Below are 25,122 nucleotides of genomic sequence, written 5' to 3' on the forward strand. Positions count from 1 at the left end.
TAAGTCAATGGGACTTTGGCCTTTTTGCAACCCAGTGGTACTTCCTATATGGAACACGGAAGTAGGGGGGCTTGCTCTGTCCAGTTCTATTTTATAATCTTATAATCTGAAAAAAGATCCAAAGAGTGACCCTAAAACGTGACACAATCTGAACCCTGAGTTTTATCATCCGTTACACCTCTAGGTGAAATAGCCCCCAAATGAGTCAGCTCTGGGCTTTTTGGTGTTAGAAATTCCGGGGATCTATCCTGGTCACTTCTGATGCTTTTGGCAGCTTTTTTCAGGTAGCTAAGATGGAGCGACGACGGCAAACAGATAAAGTCAAAAGATCAGCTCCACGTCTCTCATTAGGATCACAGTTTGATGCTTTCATCAGAAAAAAGTTTGTTTTAGCTTGTTCTGTTTTTTTTATTAAAAATGTCCAGTGAGGCCTTGATGTTAAAGCTTTCAAAGACAAATGTTAAAAATGTTTTATTCTTACTAATGTGTGTTTCCTTAATGAATACAGAATCAAAATAAATCAATTAAACCATATTCCTTTTTTTCTCATTTTATTTCATGACATGAAAAAAATTTTGTATCTGACCCGCGGGCCGGGATCCCATTTAGATTTTGGCCCTGGGAGCAAAAAAGTTTGGGTCCCCCTGCTCTGGAAGAAAGGTAATCTTGTTCACTTAAATAGAAATATATGATGTACAAAGTTTTGAAATATTTGGTGTCACCTAGTGATATTTTAAAGCACATTTGAACAGCTATTTTACCAGATTTGTGGAACCTAAATATACATCCACAATAAAACTAGGTATTTTTGGCTTCAAATATCAACAGCTTTAAATTGCTTAAAATCCAGATTTCTTTCAGCAGACAAGTTCTTCAAAGGAATTGCAAATTAAGTTTTTGCTTAATTGTTTGCACACATTAAATTTACACTAGATTATAAGAGCTGAGCGCCACAAACGGGCCTTCTTTCTAGTGGTAATACATCTATAACTCCTTGTAATAAGTCAGTGTAACTGATAAAGTAACATTACATTTATATATACTAGGTAGTACATATACTGATATCTGGAACACTGCAAATTTGCAATTGACTGTACTTGTAAATATCTTTGTAGAAAAATGGTGACAGGAGCTCAACTGTAAATGCAATTTAAAAAAATTATTCTGATTGTCTTGAAGTAATACAAGGAATCTGGAAAAGTTCACCTGTACTGTTCAGTACCAGGTGTTTATCTGAGTCACACTGGTGGAAGTTTGGGATAAAGATGCCCTGATCCATTTTAGGTCAGTGAATCAGATCCAATCAAATCATTCAAAATAAACCAAAACTAAAAATGACTTGAATCTGCAACCACAAAAATCTAATCAAAGTTGAAATGAATCATTGCAACCCTACACAAAGCATTTCTGGAGGTATGTATCATTTCTGGATGAACATATTCTCCAGCACAGACAACCCATCTCTTATGTGTCAAGCTTGTGTTTCTTTACCTCATCTGCCTCTGCCACCTGACAGATCACCTCTCCAGTTGCTGGATTGATGGTTGGAAATGTTTTCCCACTCTCTGCATCCTGCCACCGATTGTTTATGAAGAGCTGAAAGATGACAGATGTCTCATTACCCATCACCATTCCTGCTGAAGCACATTCATATAAGTTCAACTACAAGCCTTTGGCCCAATGCCCTCTGGATCCATCCTATTGCTCCAGTTGTAGGGGCATTACAGCTGTTGCAGTGCAAGTGTCTTTTTAAGTCAGAGCCGTAGTGACCCAGGCTTTTCCTACATCAGGGGGATCTGCACCATGCTCGTGGTGCAGAGAAGAAACACATTTCTTTACTTTGGTGTGTTCTGAAGTACATTTCAATAGTGATGATTTTGTTTTTTTTTCCTGGCTTCTTATAATGCTAAAACAGATTTTATATATTTTACTAGAATTACACAGAACGCAGCTGTTTCAATGTAAGCCATGCAGCAATCAACCACATAAATCCGGCTAGCTCCCTCATTTCCTAACCAATTTCCACAAAACATAGCTCAAATTAAAGCTTAGAAAATCGTTGATGTTGTGGTATATTTACATGTTTATTATCTCTAAAAACTAAGCTGTAAATAGTACAAGAACTGCACCTTCTATTGTTACAGGTAACACACTGCTGTCAAATGAACAGATTTTTCCTTTGTGCAAGAATCTAATCAACTGAGCTTGTAAATGCTGATTACCCAAGCCCAGAAAGGAGGAGGATTGATTGATGAAGTTCAATAGTATGACTGGCTTATAAACTTGACAAAGTGAAGTAGCAAAGCCCATATCCTGTTAAAAACACCTCAAAGTGCTGTACAAAGAACAAAATAATAACACTAACACACATACAATTTTTTTTTAATGGATAAGAAACAACTTGTAAAATTCTACCATCATGAAAAAGAGGAAACTACAATTTTTTTGTTATTTTTATTTATTTATTGTTATATTTATTTTTGCATTATAGTTCTGTTCAGACAAGTTCTGTGGAGAAACTTCCATCACTTTGCCCAGTACCACTCTCCATATTTTTGGGGGGTTTGAATTTTAGTTGAACATAACAAAGACGGCCCACTCTACATATTGAACACCCAGTATATGAAACATAACCCAACAGTCAATCATAGATCTAAGCCACTCCTCTGCCGCTCAGTCTGGCTCCACAAGCCCCGCCCCCTTTTTGGCATTTTTTTTTTTTTTAATAATATGGGCTGAGAATGGAATAAGCCTCGAACTGCACTATTTGATGACCCTTTAAACCCTGGATTCCAAAGGGTTAAAATAAACATTTTAAATGTACAATTGCGTGTGATTTCATATTGAGATTATTTGTAGATAATTAGTGGCTGGTAAAGACTAAAGAAAAAATAAAACGTTTTTTGCAATTTATCGCAATTAATTTTTTCCAGATTTGCAACTAATGAGTTTGTTTGTTTTTTAAATGATTCCCGGTCCTAATATACAGATATATATAGAAAGAGAAAGAGAGAGAGAGAGACAGTTTACTTTAAAAAAGGAATAAGAATAGCACGGGATAAGCCCTTTAAAAAGAAAAAAAAATCACTTTGTAATGTTCAAAGGTTTTTATTGGTTTAACTTCTAATTATGTTTATGTGTGGGCTAAAATGTTCAATGGAAATGTAGTTGTACAGTAAGAGGAAACACTTGATAGAGAACTGCAGATCTCCAAAGCCCTCTGTGAAGGTGTCCTTGATGGACTTTAGTCTCTACCGGTGAGCCACGAACAGACTGAACACATAGTTACCGACAGTCCCTTATCAGCCCACAGGCTCATGGAACAGGCCTGACCATTACAAAGCACTTCAAATGCAACGCTTTAAAACTTAAAGGATAATACATTATGGGTTGGCTTTTTGAAGGAGATTCAAGTTTACTGCAGTAAATTATTGTTAAAAGCAGAACCAGCCTTTGAGACAATTTTCTGCAGCAAAGCAATGGTAAGTATGAAGCTGATCAAGTTTCCTTTAAGAAAAACAAAGCAATTAACCACATTTTGATGAGAACAGCCTAATCACGACTGATTTCATGAGTGATTGTTACAGCTGTGGCCATATTTGGTTTTGTAATTTTCTTTTGGTTCTGTGGATTTTTGTCAGAGTGGGACTCCTGTGTGTTTGTGGATCTTTGTGTGTTTTTCTGTATTTGTTTCAGGTGTGGTGCTGGAGGTGTGGCTCCCCATTGGTCCAACCTGGAGGAGGGAGCCTACAAATGCACCATGTGGACCTCCAGACCACGAGAAGGGGGCTGGGCTGCAGCCTGTCTCCACTGCAGCTCAGTGATCTTCTCCACCTGTTTTGATTTGTGCGCACTTTGTAGTTTCGTTGGTATTTTGGTTTAGGTCCCACTCTGTGTACTCCGGTTTAGTATTGGTTAATTTAGGTGAAGCTGTAAGGGTGAACTGTCATTTTTTAGTATGACTTTTGTCCTGTTTCTGTTAGTCCAGTGAGGTTAGTGTTTGTCATTCTTTTACCTTTTCATTTACAGGTAAGCTCCCAGGGTTGAGTTAGTTGGGGTTTTGTTATACTTTTTATGGAGACTTTTGTTGTGTTTTTGGTACACATTTCTTGTTTAATTTGCCTTTATGTTAGGCCCCGGACCCCTAGACCAAATGGGGTGTAACAGTGATCAAACTATCCATCTTTTTAAGGTCAGGAAAAGCCTTAGAAAATGTGGGATCAGTTTTCTAAGCTGCATCTGTTCCATCAACACAAGATGAAACACAAATTCATGTTTTTGGTTTAGGTTATCAGTTTGGCAGGTTGACAATTGAAGGATTATGGCTTTGTTTCTAAAACAACCACAACAGAACCCGGGAAGGTTCTGCTGTGGTTGGAGGCACACTGCACAAATCTGGCAGACATGAAAGCCCGATGACATTTCTAGGACCACACTGTTTACTCAAACACATCGCACAGCAGGAATTTGATTTTTCTTTTCTTTTTTGTATTATTTCCCAGGAAAGAGAGTCTTTAACTTTCGGCAGCAGCACATTTCCCTGCAGAGGTAGCTAGGATGACATTCATCTAGCCAGGGGTCACCAAACTACGGCCCCCGGGCCGAATCCGGCCCACCTCCACATTTGGCCCAGCCCCCAAACACCATCAGAGACCCATTACTATTTTTTCAGTCTGGTCAAAGGATTGAGACCCACATAGAACGTGACTTTTTATTCCACTCTTCTGCAATCTGTACCTGTATCTGAACCCCCAAATCCCAACTTTCTCCAGATCAGATCATTACTGACTACTGATTGCTATTTCTGTCAACCTTTACCATGATTACACATGATCGTGTTTTTTTCTTTTTGCTTTGCACATTATAATTAGTACTTTGGGTTGTGGTCACAGTGTTTTGTGTCATTTCACATTAAAAGTTGAATAGTGAATAAATAATGAAGTATTGCGATATTTCACTGAACTGATATCTTCTAACACCCCTATCCTGACTGGACTTTCTTTCCTAGAGTTTCAATTGTTGATCGTGAGGTATGCGGCACAGACTCGACTCTTCATGCTTAATGGGCACCTGGGTGTTGTCTTTAATGTTTCTTAGATAAATCCAAGCGCCTTTTATCAATAAATATTCTGTAGCATGTGACATTAAAAACCAGTGTCTAATTTGTTGAAGTGCATGGGGATACAGTGCTGATCTGTTTCAGCAATTGCCTTGAACTCTCCACCGTCCAGCAGTTCCTTCCCATCTCTTAGCTGTAAAATCCTGTATTTTTTCCCCTTTTATAGATACAATGTGTATGTAGCACCTTTTGTACAGCTTTTTAAACATGTGGAGTCTTTCCCTCCTCCAAACGTGTAGTGTTATTGCCATCTTGGATATCACCGCTCTCTTATTGGACCAGAAGGAAACACGTGATCCAAACCGTGTGTGCGTGCGTGAGCAATTCTTGCTTTTAGTTTTTAAAATTTGATTATATTTTTTATGTAAAGAACGTTGAGTGACAGGAGTTGGAAAAAGTGCTACACAAATAAAGTTTCTGGTTTACACAAAAAGGCATTTAAATGTAATTCCCAGACGTGGGAACACTTGTCCTCAGTGCACCTTGTGGCCTGTGCGCCGTGAATCTGAAGTCTGAAAAGCAAGCAAGTTTATTGATAAAGCACAATTCCTACCCAAGGCAATTGAAAGTGCTGTACAAAAACATTAAAAAAAAAAAAAATCACAAAAGGAAACAAAAATCTATTGATAAAACACAAGTAAAATCATAAAAGAATTCAGAAATTTAAAATATTAAAAACCTACACATAAAATAGTTCCCATTTTAAAACACATTGCTAAATAAAACGTTTCATCTTGGATTAGAACATTTTCAGACTTGTGACATGTCTCACATTTTCAGGGAGATTGTTCCAAACCTTTGAAGAGAAATGCTGAAAGGCTGCCTCACCATGTTTAGTTTTAATTTTTGGAACCTGGAAAAGAATTGGACCAGCCTCAGACTCCCGCCCCCACACCCTCACACCCCCACACCCCATGTTGCATAACCCTGGCCCGGGTGAATGTTCCGGGATCCCTGACTTCACCTCAGCTGCGCGTCAGCTGTTTAAATGCGTGCAGCTCGAGGCTTGAGTGACAAGACGACAACACACACTTTATGTGGGGGTGCCAGCTGGGGGGACGTGAGTCCTGCTCATTGATCGCAATCGTCGTGCTACATAAACATGGTCTCGAGGAAGTACGTCACGTGCACCCCCCTCCAATAAAGTTCCCGGGCTGCAGACGCTGCTTCTACAACTGCATATTGATCATCTATGTCCATGTGTCTGACCCTTGTAGCACAGCAGAGGAACATGCAGCAGAGTTGGATCGCTTACCTTGTTGTAGTGGACCTCCGGGTGTGTGTTCGGAACCGGGATTGGAGCCGCGGAGAAGCGACACGCCAACACCCGGGTCACCGGAGACACAGCCCGAGACACGGCGGCGCGCAGCCGGAGCATGACGACGGCAGAACCAGAAGACCCAACAAGAACACAAACTTCTGACTGACTTCGAGCTGCGCAGAACACTGCAGCTTCTGTAGCTTTATCTGCGCCAGACAAGCTGTGCTGCCCCCTGCTGGTTCGGAGTGTGGATGAGATGTGGGCTCTGTGCAAATCATTGACTGTAAATATTCACCGGACATATCAACCTCCCCTCGTGTTCCAAACAGGAAGTACACGCGGTCCCGAGAAGTCAAAATCCCAGACTTCTATTGAGAAACAGACAGTTATTTATCTGTCATTTTATTTGTCAAAATAATCATTCTTGCTCTGATAAATCATTCTTAAGACTTCTTTCTAATCCTGTTTTTTAAAAGATATTTTATTGTAAACTGAACCATCAGATGCCTTAGTAAAAGCATGTGGTGCCCTCTTTCAGAGAGGGGTGTGGACTTCAAACAAGCTCATTCATGATTGGTGACAGTAGTCCCCCCAAAAAATGTGTGTTGAAAATAGTTGTTACTTGCTTATTAGTGAGTGATTACATGTTGAGTGTCCTCTGCAAAAAATCATTTGAATTCATGTAAATAAAAGAAAGGGAGGTTCAACGTTTCCGTTATCACCCCCTCCAGCAGAGGAAGCAGGACCTGCTGGCCTGGAAGGAAAAATAGACTAAGAGAGCTGATAGTAACGTGTTAGAAAAGTGATGAATGACTGCAACATGTTAGCCTATTTTAAGGTTTAACAGACACAAATGAATATGAGTGAAGTGTTACTAATTACATGCCCAGTAATTGTATTACCATATTTACTGCTCAAATTATAATTGTACAAAGAAGAGAAACCACGAGGCCTTTAAGGATTAAAAAAAAAATTCTGCTTGTGGTTGGTCAGTCACTTTAGGTTTTTCTTATTTTATTTTTTTATTTAAATTAAATGAATATACTGAGTTGTATCTCCTGTTAGTCTTCTAAAACATCATTTCCCTTATTACATGTTTGCCTGTGGAAAGAAGATTTCCGTCTTAAAGCCAAATGACAAAGCGGCTGTTTGTAAAGCAGAAGTGAGGTTCGTTTGGAGGAAATATTCATCAATGCAAACACCAGCTTTTTTAAAAAAAGAGAACCTTACCAAAGTTTGAAAAGTTAGATCAAAATTCTGTCGTGCACTTACACCCCTGACCAGCAGGGGGCAGTAGTACGCCACTCAGTTGTTTTACAACCACATAGGAAGCTTAAAGGATGCACATTTTTATTATCAAGAAGAAGAAGATTCCGGTTTAGTTGTAAACAATCGTCCATGGAGCGTTCTCCTCTAAACTCTGTTCACCTGCATGTTCAGCGCAGGACTCCGACACCGCTCGTTCTTCTGCTGCGATGAGGAGCCGCCGATGCTGCTAAACCCACCACGACTTTACTAATCACGCACGTTGTTCGTGAGATTTAAGGTGAGTTTGAATGAAAGTACTGGTTTCTTTTAGCTGTGGTTGTTCTTGTATCCGTGACGTCATCCCAGAGGACCTTCTGTCCTTCAAGTCAGCAGGCGCCGCTTTGACGCGTCTGCCTTGCGCATCACCGGGCATGGAAGGCCCTCTCCCATCCGTGTTTCTGCAACATAGAAAAAACGGGGGAACTACGGAGACAGGTGATGCTAAAGACACAAGTGATGCTAAAGAGACAGGTGAAGCCACAGAGACAGGTGAAGCCACAGAGACAGGTGAGGCCACAGAGACAGGTGAAGCCACAGAGACAGGTGATGCCACAGATGCAGGTGACGCCACAGAGACAGGTGAGGCCACAGAGACAGGTGAGGCCACAGAGACAGGTGAAGCCACAGAGACAGGTGAGGCCACAGAGACAGGTGACGCCACAGAGACAGGTGAGGCCACAGAGACAGGTGAGGCCACAGATGCAGGTGAGGCCACAGAGACAGGTGAGGCCACAGATGCAGGTGAGGCCACAGATGCAGGTGAGGCCACAGAGACAGGTGAGGCCACAGAGACAGGTGAGGCCACAGATGCAGGTGAGGCCACAGAGACAGGTGAAGCTCTAACAAAAATGTTCAGATTATTAACATTGTAAACATTGTTCTGCTTCTCTTGCAGGGCGTTTCAGTTTTGCCACTAGGTGGCGATAAGGTCATAGCTAGGGCTGGGAAACACTGGGTACCTACACGGTATTGATGATATCATGATCCTGTGATAAGTGGTAATCTAATTACTCACATTATTATAGAACACATATTTTTTGAGAAAATATATACCCACTTATCTGATACCATGAACACAATCAGGATAAACAACTTACTACCACTACTTAGTGCAAAATTGTCGCAAACAACAACAACATTTAAATAATTCAAGTAGACACATTGGTGCTTACAACAGCTAGTCTTGCAAAGCGCACCCCCATCTACCCCCAAAAGAACGTCTCACCAAAGGATGATGAATATAACCTCTTACACCCTCTTCAAGCAAAAAAAAAAGATCCATACTTGGTGAGAAAGAAACAATCGCAGAACTGAATGTCATGATAGATCGCAAATCAGTATTTTGGCAGTACAGCGATACACTTTTTTGTTCAAGAAGAATCTGCAAAGAATGAGTAACAAATGGTCATTAAGTCCACAAATGGTTCCTCAAATGTTTCCTTAAAAGAGTTTGGAAAATTCATGTCTGTGAGTTCTTAAAGATGTTCATTTTGTCAGTGTGCTGTTCTTGTTGTGCGTTTTGTGCCCCGTGTTTGCACAAGGAAACAGCCATCTAAACTTCTTGCTTCAAAGACGTTTTTATTTCGTCAACAATGGAGTAAAACTACAAAGACAGAAAATAGTATTTAGAAATTTGTCTATATAGAATTAATAAACATGTCTCACTCACAGTCATTGCTTTCCATAGGACTGTTAGTTGAAGGAGTAAAAAATAAAACTGCACACGTTGTGTGTATGCAAATTAACTCTGTAGTTATGACAATAAAGCTGGATTCAAAATAAAACTTTATCGAAACCCCAAAATTAACAAAACTTTCCTGGGGCAGAACAGTCAGTAATGTATGTTTAGGTTGACCGAGCGTTAGCATTAGCCGTCCTATGGGGTATTCCATTAAAGTTCCCCTACAACAATTTTCTAAATTTTCTTTAAATGTTCCCAATGGGGTTTTAATTAGGACTGTGAAGTTTTTAACAAAAACTCCACATCCTAATTGTTTTAAAAAGCCATTTTCCTTGTTGATCTGATGCTTTCTTTTCCAAAAATCCCTCTGTGTGGGCGTGGCTTATGGTGATAAGCAGTGTAACCTCGCCCTTTAACCCCCCCAGACATGCTATCGAGACACAGACTTTGATAAGCCCATGAAAAAATAAAATAAAACATGATCATTTAGGCTGCATTGCAGCAGCAGCAGCACTAGCTGGAACTCAGAACTGATTTCATGCTAGCACATGCTGATTGTTGAATTCACTAGAACTAGAAATCTAATGAAATACCAGAATACAGAAAGGGTCTAATCGCGTGTCAGTTTCTAAATGACAGTGGTGATGTTTTTAGATGCAGACGGAGGGTTACGTTCAGGAGAACGGTTCCGGTGTCCGGTTAAACCACCCGGTGGATCCTAAGCGGAGCTGCAGCAGCGCTGGCAGCGGCGGCGCTCCTTCAGCAGCTGCTGCAGCTCGCCACTCCTCTGTGGGTTGGATCAAACACGGACAGCATATTTGTGACAGCTGATGGGATTTTACTTTCAGTCTCATTTTTAAATAGACCAACTTAAAAAAAGTCCCGTCTTGGATGCAATTAAAGTACGATCAATGTCAATGCAATCACCCGCGTCTCCGTCCAGTTGAAAAATGTCTCTTTTTCCGCAACTGATTGAGTAATTATTGACGTTGCTGTGACCAATAAATCCAGTCTATTTTTTTCTCAGATTCCTTGTGGAAATAATGAAAGCTGAAACATCATTATGGCCTTTCACTGAATTACAGTCCTTAACAGCACAGAAGTGGGACGTTATCTTCTCTCCAGCCTCTACAGCTACATCTGGGTTAGCTAGCTACTGTGACGTATGAAAGTTTCAGGAATTCAAGCGAAGTTTTTCTCTGAGTGACAGCAACTTAAAAGGAGAAATTCTTGGAAATGCAAACACGAAATTATTTCTTATTATATTGTTTCTCTTTCAGAAGAAAAATGCCACACAGACGTGTTAAAAACTCAAAAAACATTTTCATTGGAGGGGGACATTAAACGTCACCATCAAGCTAGCGGACTTTAGCTTTATGTGCTAAATTGATATGGATCAATTATTGACCAATTAAGCTTAAATTGATTCAAATCGATTAACCGATTTTATCAACCCAGTCCTAGTATCCAGTGAGGCGAAGTCTGCGAAGCCACTCAAACTTAAGATACAGAACAAAAACAGGTCCTGGTATAGACGTTTTTCTGTTTTGGCTGCTCAATGATCTTTGAGACGATTTTTGTTTTGTACAGTCAGTGAGTGAAACGAGTAGACAAACGAGAAGTGTATTACATTTTCAATATAGCCATAGTAGAATCTGGTCTGAATGTTGGTTCGAAATTGTTTTAGTTCCCTCAGGAGGGACTGCCTCTGACTGCTCTCTGTTGATACAAGGATATCTGCATTTCTGATTTGTTAAAATTTTGCATTGAAGAACGGGTACATTGTAAAATAAAACATTATTTGCATATATATATATGTATATATATATATATATATATATATATATATATATACATCATCTACAATAAACATATAAACTGCAATTTCACTGGACTTTTTCCAGATCTCTATCCAATACCTACTTTGTGGTTTACTCTGTGTAGGTTTTTTTTTTTTTATCTTGAACTCTTCTGTTTCACTTCTGCCATTCTTCAGCCAGCAAACCATACTCCTCTGAATTACTATTTAATTGACTTTTTTTCTTTCATTGATACGCTCTATTTCTCCTCCTTTGCCCCTAACTTGACAGCTTCACTCTACAGCTGACGAAGTTGACGCTGACGGAGTTGACGGAGTTGATGCTGGCGGAGTTGGCGCTGACGGAGTCGATGCTGAAGGAGTTGATGCTGAAGGAGATGACGCTAGCTGAGTTGGTGCTGACGGAGTTGATGTTGACGGAGTTGACTCTGAAAGAGTTGACGCTGACGGAGTTGACTCTGAAAGAGTTGATGCTGACGGAGTTGACGCTGAAGGAGTTGATGCTGGCGGAGTTGATGGAGTTGATGCTGGCGGAGTTGAAGGTGACGAAGTTGAGGCTGACGGAGTTGATGGAGTTGATGCTGAAGGAGTTGATGTTGAAGGAGATGACGCTGGCTGAGTTGGTGCTGACTTAGTTAGTGCTGACGGAGTTGACGCTGATGGAGTTGATGCTGACTGAGTTGGTGCTGAAGGAGTTCATTCTCAAGGAGTTGATGCTGAGGGAGTTGATGCTGAACTAGTTAATAGATTTGACACTAATGGAGTAGATGCTGAAGGAGTTGATGCTGAAGGAATTGATGCTGAAGGAGTTCATTCTGAAGGAGTTGATGCTGATGGAGTTGATGTTGAACTAGTTAATAGATTTGACGCTAATGGAGTTAATGCTGAAGGAGTTGATGCTGAAGGAGTTCATTCTGAAGGAGTTGATGCTGAAGGAGTTGACGCTGGCTGAGTTGGTGCTGACTGAGTTGACGCTGACGGAGTTGTTGCTGACAAGAGTTGATGGTGAAGGAATTGAGGTTGAAGGAGTTAATTCTGAAGAAGTTGATGCTGAAGGAGTTGATGGAGTTGACGCTGACAGAGTCAATGGAGTTATTGCTGACAGAGTTGTAAAGAGTTGTCGCTGGCGGAGTTGATACTGAAGGAGTTGACGCTGGCTGAGTTGGTGCTGACGGAGTTGATGGAGTTGATGGTGACGGAGTTGATGGAGTTGATGCTGACGGTGTTGATACTAAAGGAGTTGATGTTGGCGGAGTTGATGGAGTTGACGCTGACGGAGTTGAAGATGACGAACTTGACGCTGATGGAGTTGATAGAGTTGATGCTGACGAAGTTGATACTGAAAGAGTTGAAGCTGGCGGAGTTGCCGCTGACAGAGTCGATGCTGAAGGATTTGATGCTGAAGCAGTTGACGCTGACGGAGTCGATGGAGTTGACGCTGAAGGTGTTGGAGGAGTTGATAGTGACGGAGTTTATGGAATTGATGCTGACGGAGTTGATGCCGAAGGAGTTGATGCTGATGGAGTTGATACTGAACGAGTTGATGTTGGCGGAGTTGGCGCTGACAGAGTCGATGCTAAAGAATTTGATGCTGAAGTAGTCAACGCTGACGGAGTTGATGGAGTTGATGCTGACTGAGTTTATGGAGTCGATGCTGTTGGAGTTGATGCCGAAGGAGTTGATGGAGTTGACGCTGGCGGAGTTAATGGAGTTGATGCCAAAGGAGTTGTTGGAGTTGACGCTGATGGAGTTGACGCTGGCGGAGTTGGTGCTAAAGGAGTTGATGCTGACGGAGTTGATGGAGTTGATTCTGAAGGAGTTGATGGAGTTGGCGTTGACGGAGTTGTTGCTGAAGGAATTGATGCTGAAGGAGTTGATGCTGAAGGAGTTGATGGAGTTGACGCTGATGGAGTTGACGCTGACAGTGTTGACACTGACGGAGTTGACGCTGACGGTGTTGGAGGAGGTGATGCTAACAGAGTTGATGGAGTTGATGCTGACGGAGTTTATGCCGAAGGAGTTGATGGAGTTGACGCTGGTGGATTTAATGGAGTTGATGCCGAAGGAGTTGATGGAGTTGACGCTGGCGGAGGTGGTGCTGAAGGAGTTGATGCTGACGGATTTGATGGAGTTGATGCTGATGGAGTTGATACTGAAGGAGTTGATGGAGTTGACGCTGACGGACTTGATGCTGAAGGAATTGATGCTGAAGGAGATAATGCTGAAGGAATTAATGCTGACGGAGTTGATGCTGACGGAGTTGATACTGAAGGAGTTGATGCTGACGGAGTTAATGGATTTGATGCTAACAGAGTTGATGCTGACTGAGTTGATGGAGTTTATTCTGACGGAGTTGATGGAGCTGATGCTGATGGACTTGATGGAGTCGACGCTGGCTTAGTTGATGGAGTTGACACTGATGGAGTTGATGCTGGCGGAGTTGGTGCCGAAGGAGTTGACGCTGACGGAGTTGATGGAGTTGATGCTGACGGAGTTGATACTGAAGGAGTTGATACTGGCGGAGTTGATGGAGCTGATGACGGAGTTGACGCTGACGGAGTTGATGGAGTTGATGCTGACGGAGTTGATACTGAAGGAGTTGATGCTGGCGGAGTTGATGGATTTGATGCTAACGGAGTTGATGCTGATGGAGTTGATGGAGTTTTCGCTGACAGAGTTGATTCTGACGGAGTTGATGCTGAAGGATTTGACGGAGTTGACACTGACAGGGTTAATGGAGTTGATGCTGACGGAGTTGATGGATTTGATGCTGACGGAGTTGATGGTGAAGGAGTTGATAGAGTTGACGCTGACAGAGTTGATGTTCAAGGGGTTGATGTAGTTGACGCTGACGGAGTTGATGAAGTTGATGGAGTTGACGCTGACGGAGTTGGTGCCGAAGGAGTTGATGGAGTTGACGCTGACGGAGTTGATTCCTGAGGAGTTGATGGAGTTGACGCTGATGGAGTTGATTGAGTTGACACTGATGGAGTTGACGCTGGTGGAGTTGATAGAGTTGACACCCAAAAAGTTGCTAGAGTTGACGCTGACAGAGTTGATGCAGAAGGAGTTGATGCTGACGGAGTTAATGGAGTTGACGCTGATGGAGTTGACGCTCAAGAAGTTGCTAGAGTTGACGCTGACAGAGTTGATGCTGAAGGAGTTGATGCTGAAGGGGTTGACGCTGACTGACTTTGTGCTGACAAAGTTGATGGAGTTTTCGCTGACGGAGTTGATGGAGTGGACGCTAACAGAGTTGACGCTGACGAAGTTAACGCTGACGGAGTTGACGTTGGCGGAGTTGATGCTGGCGGAGTTGATGCTGGCGGAGATGACCCTGACGAAGTTTACGCTGACAGAGTTGACGCTGACGATGTTGATGTTGACAAAGTTGACTCTGGCGGATTTGACGCTGACGAAGTTGACGCTGACGAAGTGCCATAATATCAATATTGTGATATATCGCAATATTTTGTCCTGCAATCGATTCCCGATGGGTTCTCACCAAGTGTCGATAGTATATTTTCATTTGAAGAGGCTGTAGCGCTGAGCGTCTGAGTCGCGCGCCGGACCTATTGCGTAGATGGGCGTGCTGCGTCGGATTTTTAATAGCGACGCACGCGCTCGTTCGGGAGAAGCACCGGTGAGCTACAGGCTCTGTAGCGCGTGTGTGAAGTATGCCGACCCATCAGCATTTATCATCCATCTGTAGGAGATCCTGGCAGTAAGAAGTGACTTTGTCTGAGCGCTAGAATGTTAGCGATCACTTACTTCCTGTTTGCTGTGGGAACTAGGCTCGCACTTCGCAGTTGTTTGTGTACACTTCAGGTACCGTCGGTATTTTCGTTTTCATGCACTTCAATGTTTAACCTGCTGGTGTACGGTGGAACTTTGCTAAATTTATAATGTGATGTTTTCAAACAATGTAATTACTTGTTGCTAATGTTATTTAAAGTAATTCTTAAATAAAAAAAGCAGGATTTTATTCATGAACTTAAATTTAAATGTAATTAAAATAAAGTACATGAATTCACTCTAAAATTAGGGAGAATGCCAATTAATTAAAGCACTTAAAATTATATTTTTGCCATTATTATGTGTGTTTTAAGGTTTTTACCTATTGACTGCTGACTGACCAAATGGAAAATAAATAAAGATTGGAAAAATAATCTCAAGTAGCAGTCTGAGTAAATCAACCTTCAATTTTGGATGCTCAGCCCTTTTCAAGTGAAGGAAAAGTGCACAAAAAATTAGGTCAATTTTGAGAGAGGCTGTAAAACATTATATTCATCATCCTTTGGTGTGACGTTCTCTTGGAGGTAGATAGCTGTCGCAACTTGACTTATTTAATTTTTGCTCTGCTGCTTGGAACAATTCTGCACAAAGTAGTGTCACTGCTGATCATGTTTACTATTGTTAACATTACATTTGACAGATAATTCCAATTTGGTTGCAGTCAATGCTCGTCAAAGACATAGTATTACTGATGTCATCAATGTTGCACAAAAGTGTCTATAATTTGTTGCACAAAATAAGAAAAGTTGTTTATTATGATTGTGTTTTATCTAAAAAGATAAATGGGGATATATTTTCCCAAAAAACGTTCTTCTATATAATGCTAGTTATTAGAGAGCATTTTTACCAATTATCGCAGTATCGCGATATTATCGATATCGTGACCCATGTATCGCGTATCGTATCGTGAGGTACCCAGTGATTCTCAGCCCTGGTTGACGCTAACGGAGTTGACGCTGACGGAGTCAACGTTAACGGAGTTGACACTGACGGGGTTAACGTTGAGGGGGTTGACACTGACGGAGTTGATGCCGAAGGAGTTGATGGACTTGACGCTGGCGGAGTTGATGGAGTTGACACTGACGGAGTTAATGGAGCTGATGTTGACGTGGTTAATGAATTTGATGCTAACGGAGTTGATCCTGAAGGAGTTGATGCTGGCGGAGTTGGCGCTGACGGAGTCCATTATGATGGAGTTGATGCTGAAGGAGTTGAAGCTGACGGTGTTGGAGGAGTTGATGCTGAAGGAATTGATGCTGAAGGAGTTGATGCTGATGGAGTTGACGGAGTTGACGCTCACAAAGTTGATGGAGTTGATGCTGAAGGAGTTGATGCTGATGTAGTTGACGGAGTTGACGCTCACAAAGTTGATGGAGTTTATGCTGAAGGAATTGATGCTGACAGAGTTGATGGAGTTGATGCTGAAGGAGTTGATGCTGAAGGAGTTGATGCTGAAGGAGTTGATGCTGATGGAGTTGACGGAGTTGACGCTCACAAAGTTGATGGAGTTGACGCTGACAGAGTTCACGCTAACAGAGTTGACGGTGTTGATGCTGACAGAGTTGACGCTGACAAAGTTGACGTTGACGAAGTTGCCGCTGACAGAGTTGATAGTGTTGATACTGACGGACTTGACGCTGACGGAGTTGATGGAGTTGACGCTGACAGAGTTGATAGTGTTGATACTGACGGACTTGACGCTGACTGAGTTGATGGAGTTGACGCTGACAGAGTTGACACAGACGGACTTGATGGAGTTGACGCTGACAGAGTTGACGGTGTTGACGCTAACAGAGGTGACGCTGACAAAGTTGACGTTGAAGAAGTTGACGCTGGCGGAGTTGACGCTGACGGAGTTGACGCTGACAAAGTTGATGTTGATGAAGTTTGCTTTGACGAAGTTGACGCTGGCGGAGTTGACGCTGGCGAAGTTGACGCTGACGAAGTTGATGCTGGCGAAGTTGACGCTGACGATGTTCACGCTGACCAAGTTGACGCTAATGGAGTAGGCGCTGATGGAGTTGACGCTGACGGAGTAGACGTTGACGGAGTTGATGCTGACGAAGTTGACGCTAACGGAGTTGATGGATTTGACGCTGACGGAGCTGATGCTGACGGAATTGACAAAATTATGTTTTTTTTTCTCTGCAGAAAAAATGCTGCAGCTAACCAGCTAGTGTTTTGCGTTTTGCCATGTCTCCGTGATCTATCTCACTTCCCCTTCAAGCCTGGCACATAAATGTGTGTGATCAATTAACCATGTTTATTCGCTGTCCTGTATTTTTCTGAAACACTCATCTGAACCAGTTTAATGCTGAAAAAATTCCCCTCATGCCCGCCAAGGATCCCAGTTTGCTGCTTTCATTGGAACAAAGTTTGTTTTAGCTTGCTCTTGTTTTTTAATTAAAATTGTCTATTGAGGCCTTGATGTTAAAGCTTTTAAAGATAAATGATACTTACTTTTTATTCTTACTAATGTCTGCTACCTCAATGAATACAGAATCGAAATAAATTCAATAAACCATATTCCTTATTTTTTTCCATTTATTTTATGAAATACAAAAAAATATTGTATCTGGCCAGCGGGCCGGGATCCCATTTAGATTTTGGCCCTTGGTGCGAAAAAGTATGGGCACCCCTGCTCTATAGATTCCTGCATATTTACTGTCAATGACATCATGGCTAGAATACAAACCATATGAATGTTTTCAGGCTGTTGTTTACATTATGATTTCATTTCAAAATGAATCAGCTGGAGGCAGAATCAGGATAAAAGTACATTTACTGTCAATCTGCCCTAGAAAGGGCAGATTGACAGTAAAGAAACCTTCAAGTCATTTTCGGAGATGATATCCCAAATACCTTCCTTGACATTTGCCTTGGAAACATGGTTGATACTGTTTAAAAGGAAGATATGTATTTATCAAAGATTATATTAGTTGCATAAAAAAAGCAATAACAAAACGCTGGTTACAACCAGAGCCTCCTCAACAACAGGACTGGATAAAAATTGTGGAGGAGATATCAGGTATGGAAAAAATGACATATATCCTTAAACTAAAGAGATGTAAATATGATGAGCAGTGGAAGAAGTGGAAGCAATTTTTGAACGACACCACTACAAAACCAAGTGAAAGATTTGCAATAGTAAATAAACAAATTTAGTAAACTCCAGATCAACATTGACCTGTATTGTATACTTCTATGTTTGGTAATCTTTTTTTTTTCTTTTCTTTGATATATATATTCTTTTTCAATTGTTTTTCTTGTCAGTGTGATATTTTTTGTTGTTGTAAGATCAAAAAAATTAATAAAAATAAAGTTATTAAAAGAAAATGTCCTCACAGCATTATTGAATTACTTTTATGCAGTTTCATTTTCTTAAAAGAATAAAGAGAAGAATTGTCATCCTCTTCAGCTGGGGCTTTTTTCAGTGTTGCTGATTTAAAAAAAAAAAACATTTTTGATAAGAAAAAAAATACACTTCATTGTTGGTGTTACAAGTGAGTTTCCTTAACAGTTTCCTCCAGAGGCCCTTCTTCCAAAGTGTTGAAAACAGATTGGGGGAAATCAATTGTCAACAGTGAAAGAGTAGAACTCCTTCTCTACTGCTTTCAAATCAGCAGAACTAATTCCACAGATGTCTAGAAAATGTATTTAAAGGACTCCAGCTTTTAAAATTTTCATGGGGGAGGATCCCAGGCACCCCTCAGTCATCACCTTGCTCATTCGCCTCATATTGTCTCCTCAATAGCCTCCTACTCCTAAAACTTTTGAAGTCCCTGAAGTAACCATTCTATCTTCTCTTTTTCTTATTCATTACCTTTTTTAGGTCAGCTGATGTCTGGTAGTGTGTCCTGCCAAACTTGGATGACGGTTTCAGTTGAAGGGTGGCTTCTCGATGGCAGCAGGGATGAGAGCCTCCGCAGCAGCCTGTAGGATGAACTTCGGAACTCTTTTAAATGGATTGTTGGTCTCAGTTGTTGCAGCACTGCTTTGGAAGTGTTCCAAGCTAAGTGAGCAGGCCTTCTTGCTAGAAGAGGAGCTGCATATGGTTCAGCGGTCCCAGGAGCTCTCACAAGCCCGCATTGACTACCATGTGGCCTTGCAGGCCCTTCAGGAACAGGGCACTCGCATGGTCTGCACAGGCAAAATGCACACTGACCGCATCTGCCGCTTTGATTACCTCTGCTACAGCTCTGAGGCTGAAGAGTTTGTATTCTTTCAGTCCAACTTTTCGACCATGTTACCAAATCTTGGATCTAGGCGTTTTCAACCAGCCCTGTTGGACCTGTCTTCAGTCGAGGATCACAACACCCAATACTTTAATTTTTTAGAGCTCCCAGTGGCAGCTCTGAAGTTCATGCCCAAGCCTGTGTTTGTTCCAGATGCCACACTTATCCTGAACAGGTTTAATCCTGATAACCTAATGCACATATTCCACGATGACCTTCTGCCAGCCTTCTATACCATGAAGCAGTATTCAGATCTGGATGGAGAGGCGCGCCTTGTTTTCATGGAAGGCTGGGGGGAAGGCCCTTATTTTGATCTCTATAGACTTCTTAGTAGTAAACAACCCCTGCTTAAAGAACATTTAAAGAACTTTGGAAAACTAATGTGTTTCACTAAATCTTATGTTGGTTTATCCAAAATGACTACTTGGTACCAGTATGGCTTTGTTCAGCCACAAGGACCCAAAGCCAATGTTCTGGTTTCTGGAAATGAGATCAGACAGTTTGCCTCTTCCCTGATGAAGAAAATGAACATAACAATCGTGAGAACGGGGGAAAATGATAGAGGAACAGTTGAAAATGAGAACAAGGGAGAAGCAAATGATCAATATGTTGTCATCTTCAGCCGTTCAACAACTCGATTAATACTGAATGAAGCTGAAGTTGTTATGGCCATAGTTCAGGAGTTACAGATGAGGGTGGTCACAGTATCCCTAGAAGAACAATCTTTTCCCAGCATCATCCAGGTGATTAGAGGTGCTTCCATACTTGTGAGTATGCATGGAGCTCAGCTCATTACCTCATTGTTCCTTCCCAGAGGTGCTGTTGTTGTTGAATTGTTCCCATTTGCTGTGAACCCTGAGCATTACACCCCATATAAAACTCTTGCCTCCCTTCCTGGCATGGACCTTCACTATATCTCCTGGAGGAATACTAAGGAAGAAAACACAGTCACCTATCCAGACAGACCTTGGGAACAAGGAGGAATAATTCACCTGGAAAAAGAGGATCAGAAGAAAATTTTGAAAAGCAAGGAAGTCCCCCGACATTTGTGCTGTCGCAACCCAGAGTGGCTCTTTCGCATTTACCAAGACACTTTGGTGGACATACCTTCTTTCATCGAGCTGCTCAAAGAGGCTATGAAGACCAAGCTCAACCTGAGAAAAGTTAAAGCAACCAGTACTGTCCACCCGGGTCGCGTCAGAGAAGCCCAGTGTCAAACTTCAGTACAAACTACCAAGGAAGCGAAGCTCTCAGTCTCCTGGCAGATCCCATGGAATCTAAAATACCTGAAGGTTAGGGAAGTGAAGTATGAAGTATGGATCCAGGAACAAGGAGAGAACACTTACATGCCTTACATTCTCCCTCAGCAGAACTATACTTTTTCTGAGAACATTAAACCCTTCACTACCTACCTGGTGTGGGTCAGGTGCATTTTTAACAAGAACCTCCTTGGCCCTTTTGCAGATGTTCTCACTTGCAGGACCTAGCACATATCTTTGTTATCATTATTATGTTGTTCCTTTCTTGTATTTTACTTTTGGTGCAACATTTAAAATGTGCAACTCTTTCCAAGTCATGTTTAGTAACTGAAAATGTTTTTTTTTTTCTTTGTTTTTTTTTAGTCTACTACTTTGATCGAATTGAACTTATGTTTATATGGTTAACTCACTTCTTAAATTTTAATTTCCATCCTGGCCTGCTAATGTTGGACCTGCTTCAAATTTTGTACTGTAATTAAACAGGCATTACCTTAATGTGCAGACAGTTTAAGAACCAACACAAACGGTTTTTAAGAATGCAACGAGTCAACACGTAATGTACATTTTTTCTCTGATTTTTTTTATTAAGTATATTTCAAGAATTAAACCTCATCTAGCACAAAGTGAAAGATTTTTTAGACTAAATACACACAAGAATTATGTTGATGAATAATCCATTATTCTTTGATTAAAAAAAGAGATTTGTAAAACCCTTAAGAACTTTATGTCTTTAAAAATTACTGGTCTAAATCAATATTATACCATGTATATATTTCCCAGCAGCATTTCATTTTTTCTCTGAATTTTTATTGTAATAATATGTTTATCATTGTGCAGCTTCATCCTCTCTTTACTAGTAGTTAGAGATTCACCGATACAGTTTGGTCACGGTTCGGTACGTACCTCGATATGAACATCACGGTTCAATATGAACTGAGCAAGAAAAAGAAACCCTGAAGTCCTCCTATTCCACAGATTATGATTTATTATACAAAGAGAAAGACCATAACAAAAATTCTGCAGAATCACATTTAAATAGAGCTTTTGTATACTTGTAAACATTTCAACTTATAAGAACTGCAACAGTTTAAGCAGTTCGCTAACATTTTGACAGCTGGATGTCGTACACAATCTAAACTTTGGGTTTTTTTTTTTTAGCATTTAGCTAAAACTTTTATTATCCAACCACCGTAGGACGGGCAAGGTAGTTCCTGGCAGGGAGGGGGAGAGTGGGCGGGGATTGTTTGCAGGAGACACCTTTAAGGCACCTCAGATTTGTACTGAATAGATGAAATGTGTATTGTGAAAAATGTCGTATTTAATCGTTGAACCCGTATTGAACGGTTCGGTTTTATATAGAATATTGTTGAATCCCTACTAGTAGTATAGTCAAACTTCAATATCTGAGGTTTGTATAAAGATCACTAATTTAGGGTGTGTTTTATAAAACTGTTATAAACTTAATTTTAAAATAGAATTATGCTTGAGGACAGTTGAATTGTGAAAATGTGCTTTTGCTGCTAACTGCTGATATTGAAGATATTTAACTGATTAAATTTAGAAAAACAAAACACTTTACAAAAGGTTGTGGTTTAAAAAATGTACCATCACCGGCTGTAAATTTGTAACATTAGACCACCTTTGTTGCTCTCTGTGATTTTTTATATGTGGGTGTGATGCATGCTTAGCTTTATTTTACACTTGTGTTGATAATGTGCTTTCGTGTTATTGCTTAGTGAAATTCCTTACTGTCACATCAGGATCTAAGGTCAGAGCCTTTGTAAACTAATTCCTGAGTTAGCTTTAATAGACTGCCACTGGATAAAGACTTTTTCATGTTGTCTGTTATGTCATTTGAATTATAACAGCTAATGACCCAAAGTAATAAGATAAATTGGGGAAAAATAAAACACTTTAATATTAAATCAATGCTTGCATGAAAATGTTTGTTTAATTTTATTTCTGTAAAAAAATCTGTTTTAAATTGAGTTTCTACAGGGTTGTAAGAAATTAGGAAGCCTTTTTGTAATTAGCCTAAAACAAAATGACTTCTGACATACCCAAATAACATCACAGTCCCTCTCTAGATTACCTTTAAATCTCCTGCAGAAACAACAGATCTGTGAGCAATGTTAACCCCCACACACACTCACACAGTAAGGCTCAATCCAGATTCTTCTCCCACCCCTGCAGCTTCTCCCTCCCCCAACATTTAGCCCTCCACAGAGATAGTTATGGACAAATAGGGTCTTTGAATTCAGACGTTACTCCCTCTCAATGACATCATCAATTGTCGCCGTCGGTCAGCTTTGTTAATGGAGAGCTCCCAGCACTCGGAAATGTATATCAACTTCGGTCTCATAACTTTTAAAAGGTTGTGCAAAAACAAGTCATTACTTACATTTAAATGTAACATTCAGTGCTTCAGAGCCACATGAAGAAAAAAGTTTCTCCTCTGCGGCACAGCGCTTCGCGGCTCGTCCTACTGTGGAGGGATTCAGAACACAAAGTCCCTTTGCTCTGCCCTTAAAAAAACGACTTCGGACACCCCTTTCACTTCAAATGTTCCTTCTGTTGGAGGGGTAGGGAGAAGCCAAAGGGGTAGAAGAATTCAAATTTGGCCAAAAAGGTTTTCTTCTTTATCTGGACAGGAATTTAGTGCCAAGATTGTAATCTTCAGCTATCCATTTACTATTCCATCGTCCCAGCTCTGCTCAATAGCGAGCTGACCATGGCAAGCTTCATGTGTAACAGGGACATCTGGTCAGTTTAGGCAGGTGTAACAAAGTCTGCCACTTGCCTTTATGACTTTGATTGATAATCATCTCAATTACCTGAGCAAGGTATAAAAAGGGTTTGGCCTACCATTTGGAGCTCTGACTTGTGGTGCCCCAGGTTAATAAAACCCTGATCCTTGAACATCACATGCTTTTACTGAAGCATCTAATTAGCCAGTTTTTAGAGAAGTATGTCCGAGGAGTGCAGGACATGTATGAGGGCTGTAAGACAGTGGTGAGGTGTGCTGTAGGGGTGACAGAGGAGTTCAAGGTGGAGGTGGGATTACATCAGGGATCAGCTCTGAGCCCCTTCCTGTTTGCAATGGTGATGGACAGACTGACGGATGAGGTTAGACAGGAATCACCATGGACTATGATGTTTGCAGATGATATTGTGATTTGTAGTGAGAGCAGGGAACAGGTGGAGGTGGAGTTAGAGAGGTGGAGGTTTGCCCTGGAAAGGAGAGGAATGAAGGTTAGCCGCAGTAAGACAGAGTACATGTGTGTGAATGAGAGGAACCAGAGTGGAAGAGTGAGGTTACAGGGAGAAGAGATAAAGAAGGTGGAGGAGTTTAAGTATTTAGGGTCAACAGTACAGAGTAATGGAGAGTGTGGAAAAGAAGTGAAGAGGAGAGTGCAAGCAGGTTGGAATGGGTGGAGAAAAGTGTCAGGAGTGATAGAAGATTTGAGCCATGTTTTGTGGAAATCGGTTAAGAAATGGTGGTTGATTTCTGCATGGCTTACATCAGAAAATTCAACTGTAATTGCTTGTTTGAACCTGTTGATGGCAGCACACATGGAGTTTTAGACTGTATTTTCATCACTGAAAAACAAGTTTATTTGAATTAGTAAACAACCAAAAGGCAGTACTTTTAAAGTCCCATTTATAGATGTATACAACAACAAAAAAAAAGTTGATTTAGGGTTTGGGTACCTTCTAAACCTCAAACACTAACCAAAGGTTTTCACCATGGAGCCTGTCAGTGTTGAAAGGAACTCTGACAACAGAATTCTTTTCCATCAGGGGCCCGTTCCAAGAAGCAGGTTCAACAAATTTAGAGTTCAAACCTGAACTTAGAGTCACTGGACTCTAAATTCTCAAACTCAGAGTTTTCGGTTCCAGAACAGCTGAAAATGTTTGATTCAATCAACTTGAAGTTGTCAGAACCAGAATCAGGTGTGAGCGTCGCGACCATAAAAAGCCCTGATCAATGGAGCAAAGACAGCACGATTCACCATGGCAACGGGAGCAAACATTTGAGTTTAGTACTTCCGGCGGCGGAAATTGATAAGTTCCTGTAAGCATATGCGACTATAGGAGCGCATTTTCTGCAAGAAAAGCAACACAGCTGCAGCAGTAGAATAGAGAGAAAATATCTGCAGTTATTTGAATGATTCCAAATAATGAATAAATAATGTCAGGAAGGTTATTTTGTCTCTTGTTGAGTAAGGAATGGTTTTTGATCTGTTACTAATTTAACCAGTCAATCTCCGTAATCGCATGAATGACCAGTTTGGGTACCACCCCCCCCCACCTACACACAGATATCACTGCACGCTAAAAAGAAACTGTAGCTGCCTGGCATATGTTAAAAAAGCATTTATTTAATTTTAATTCTCAAGACTTAAAAATATTCGCAGAATTCTTTTTTTAAGCATAAAAATAATTTTAAAAAAATAATTAACTCACAAATTCCGCATGAGGAAGCAGCGTTGCTGACAACTGAGCTAATGTTAGACACAAGTGCTGACAGTAGATGGTTTTAGATTATTTCCCAAGGTTTGACATTCAATAATTTCTATTGTTAAGGGTTTAAAATAAGGAAAAGAAAACTGTATTTTTAATAGCGAGTCCCTGGAAAAACTCA

At 40.9% G+C, this 25,122-nt stretch overlaps 3 protein-coding genes across 3 annotated transcripts in view; 1 reads left to right on the forward strand and 2 right to left on the reverse strand.

The window, feature by feature from the left end:
- Positions 1 to 6,610, reverse strand: part of LOC112151135 (aldehyde dehydrogenase, mitochondrial) — a 39,467-nt gene extending 32,857 nt beyond the window's left edge. The window contains exons 1-2 of the mRNA XM_024279835.2: positions 6,375 to 6,610; positions 1,492 to 1,596 (exon numbers count right to left, since the gene is read on the reverse strand). Coding sequence (XP_024135603.1) covers positions 1,492 to 1,596; positions 6,375 to 6,497 — 228 coding nt within the window. The 5' untranslated portion in view covers positions 6,498 to 6,610. The remainder of the gene's footprint in view (positions 1 to 1,491; positions 1,597 to 6,374) is intronic.
- Positions 6,611 to 7,724: 1,114 nt separating this feature from the next.
- Positions 7,725 to 21,194, forward strand: pomgnt2 (protein O-linked mannose N-acetylglucosaminyltransferase 2 (beta 1,4-)). Its single transcript, XM_024281565.2, has 2 exons — positions 7,725 to 7,926; positions 18,816 to 21,194. The coding sequence occupies exon 2, from the start codon at positions 18,885 to 18,887 to the stop codon at positions 20,703 to 20,705; it is 1,821 nt and encodes a 606-aa protein (XP_024137333.1). The 5' UTR covers positions 7,725 to 7,926; positions 18,816 to 18,884; the 3' UTR covers positions 20,706 to 21,194.
- On the reverse strand, positions 11,448 to 15,593 carry LOC118599930 (uncharacterized protein PB18E9.04c-like). Its single transcript, XM_036216325.1, is given in 7 exon segments — positions 11,448 to 11,803; positions 12,292 to 12,842; positions 12,887 to 13,739; positions 13,780 to 13,997; positions 14,042 to 14,342; positions 14,389 to 14,615; positions 15,571 to 15,593. Coding segments are annotated over 7 exon segments (2,529 nt in total).
- Positions 21,195 to 25,122: the final 3,928 nt, after the last annotated feature.

The sequence above is a fragment of the Oryzias melastigma genome, linkage group LG17, assembly GCF_002922805.2.
Source record: "Oryzias melastigma strain HK-1 linkage group LG17, ASM292280v2, whole genome shotgun sequence".
In the NCBI taxonomy this organism is placed as follows: domain Eukaryota; kingdom Metazoa; phylum Chordata; class Actinopteri; order Beloniformes; family Adrianichthyidae; genus Oryzias; species Oryzias melastigma.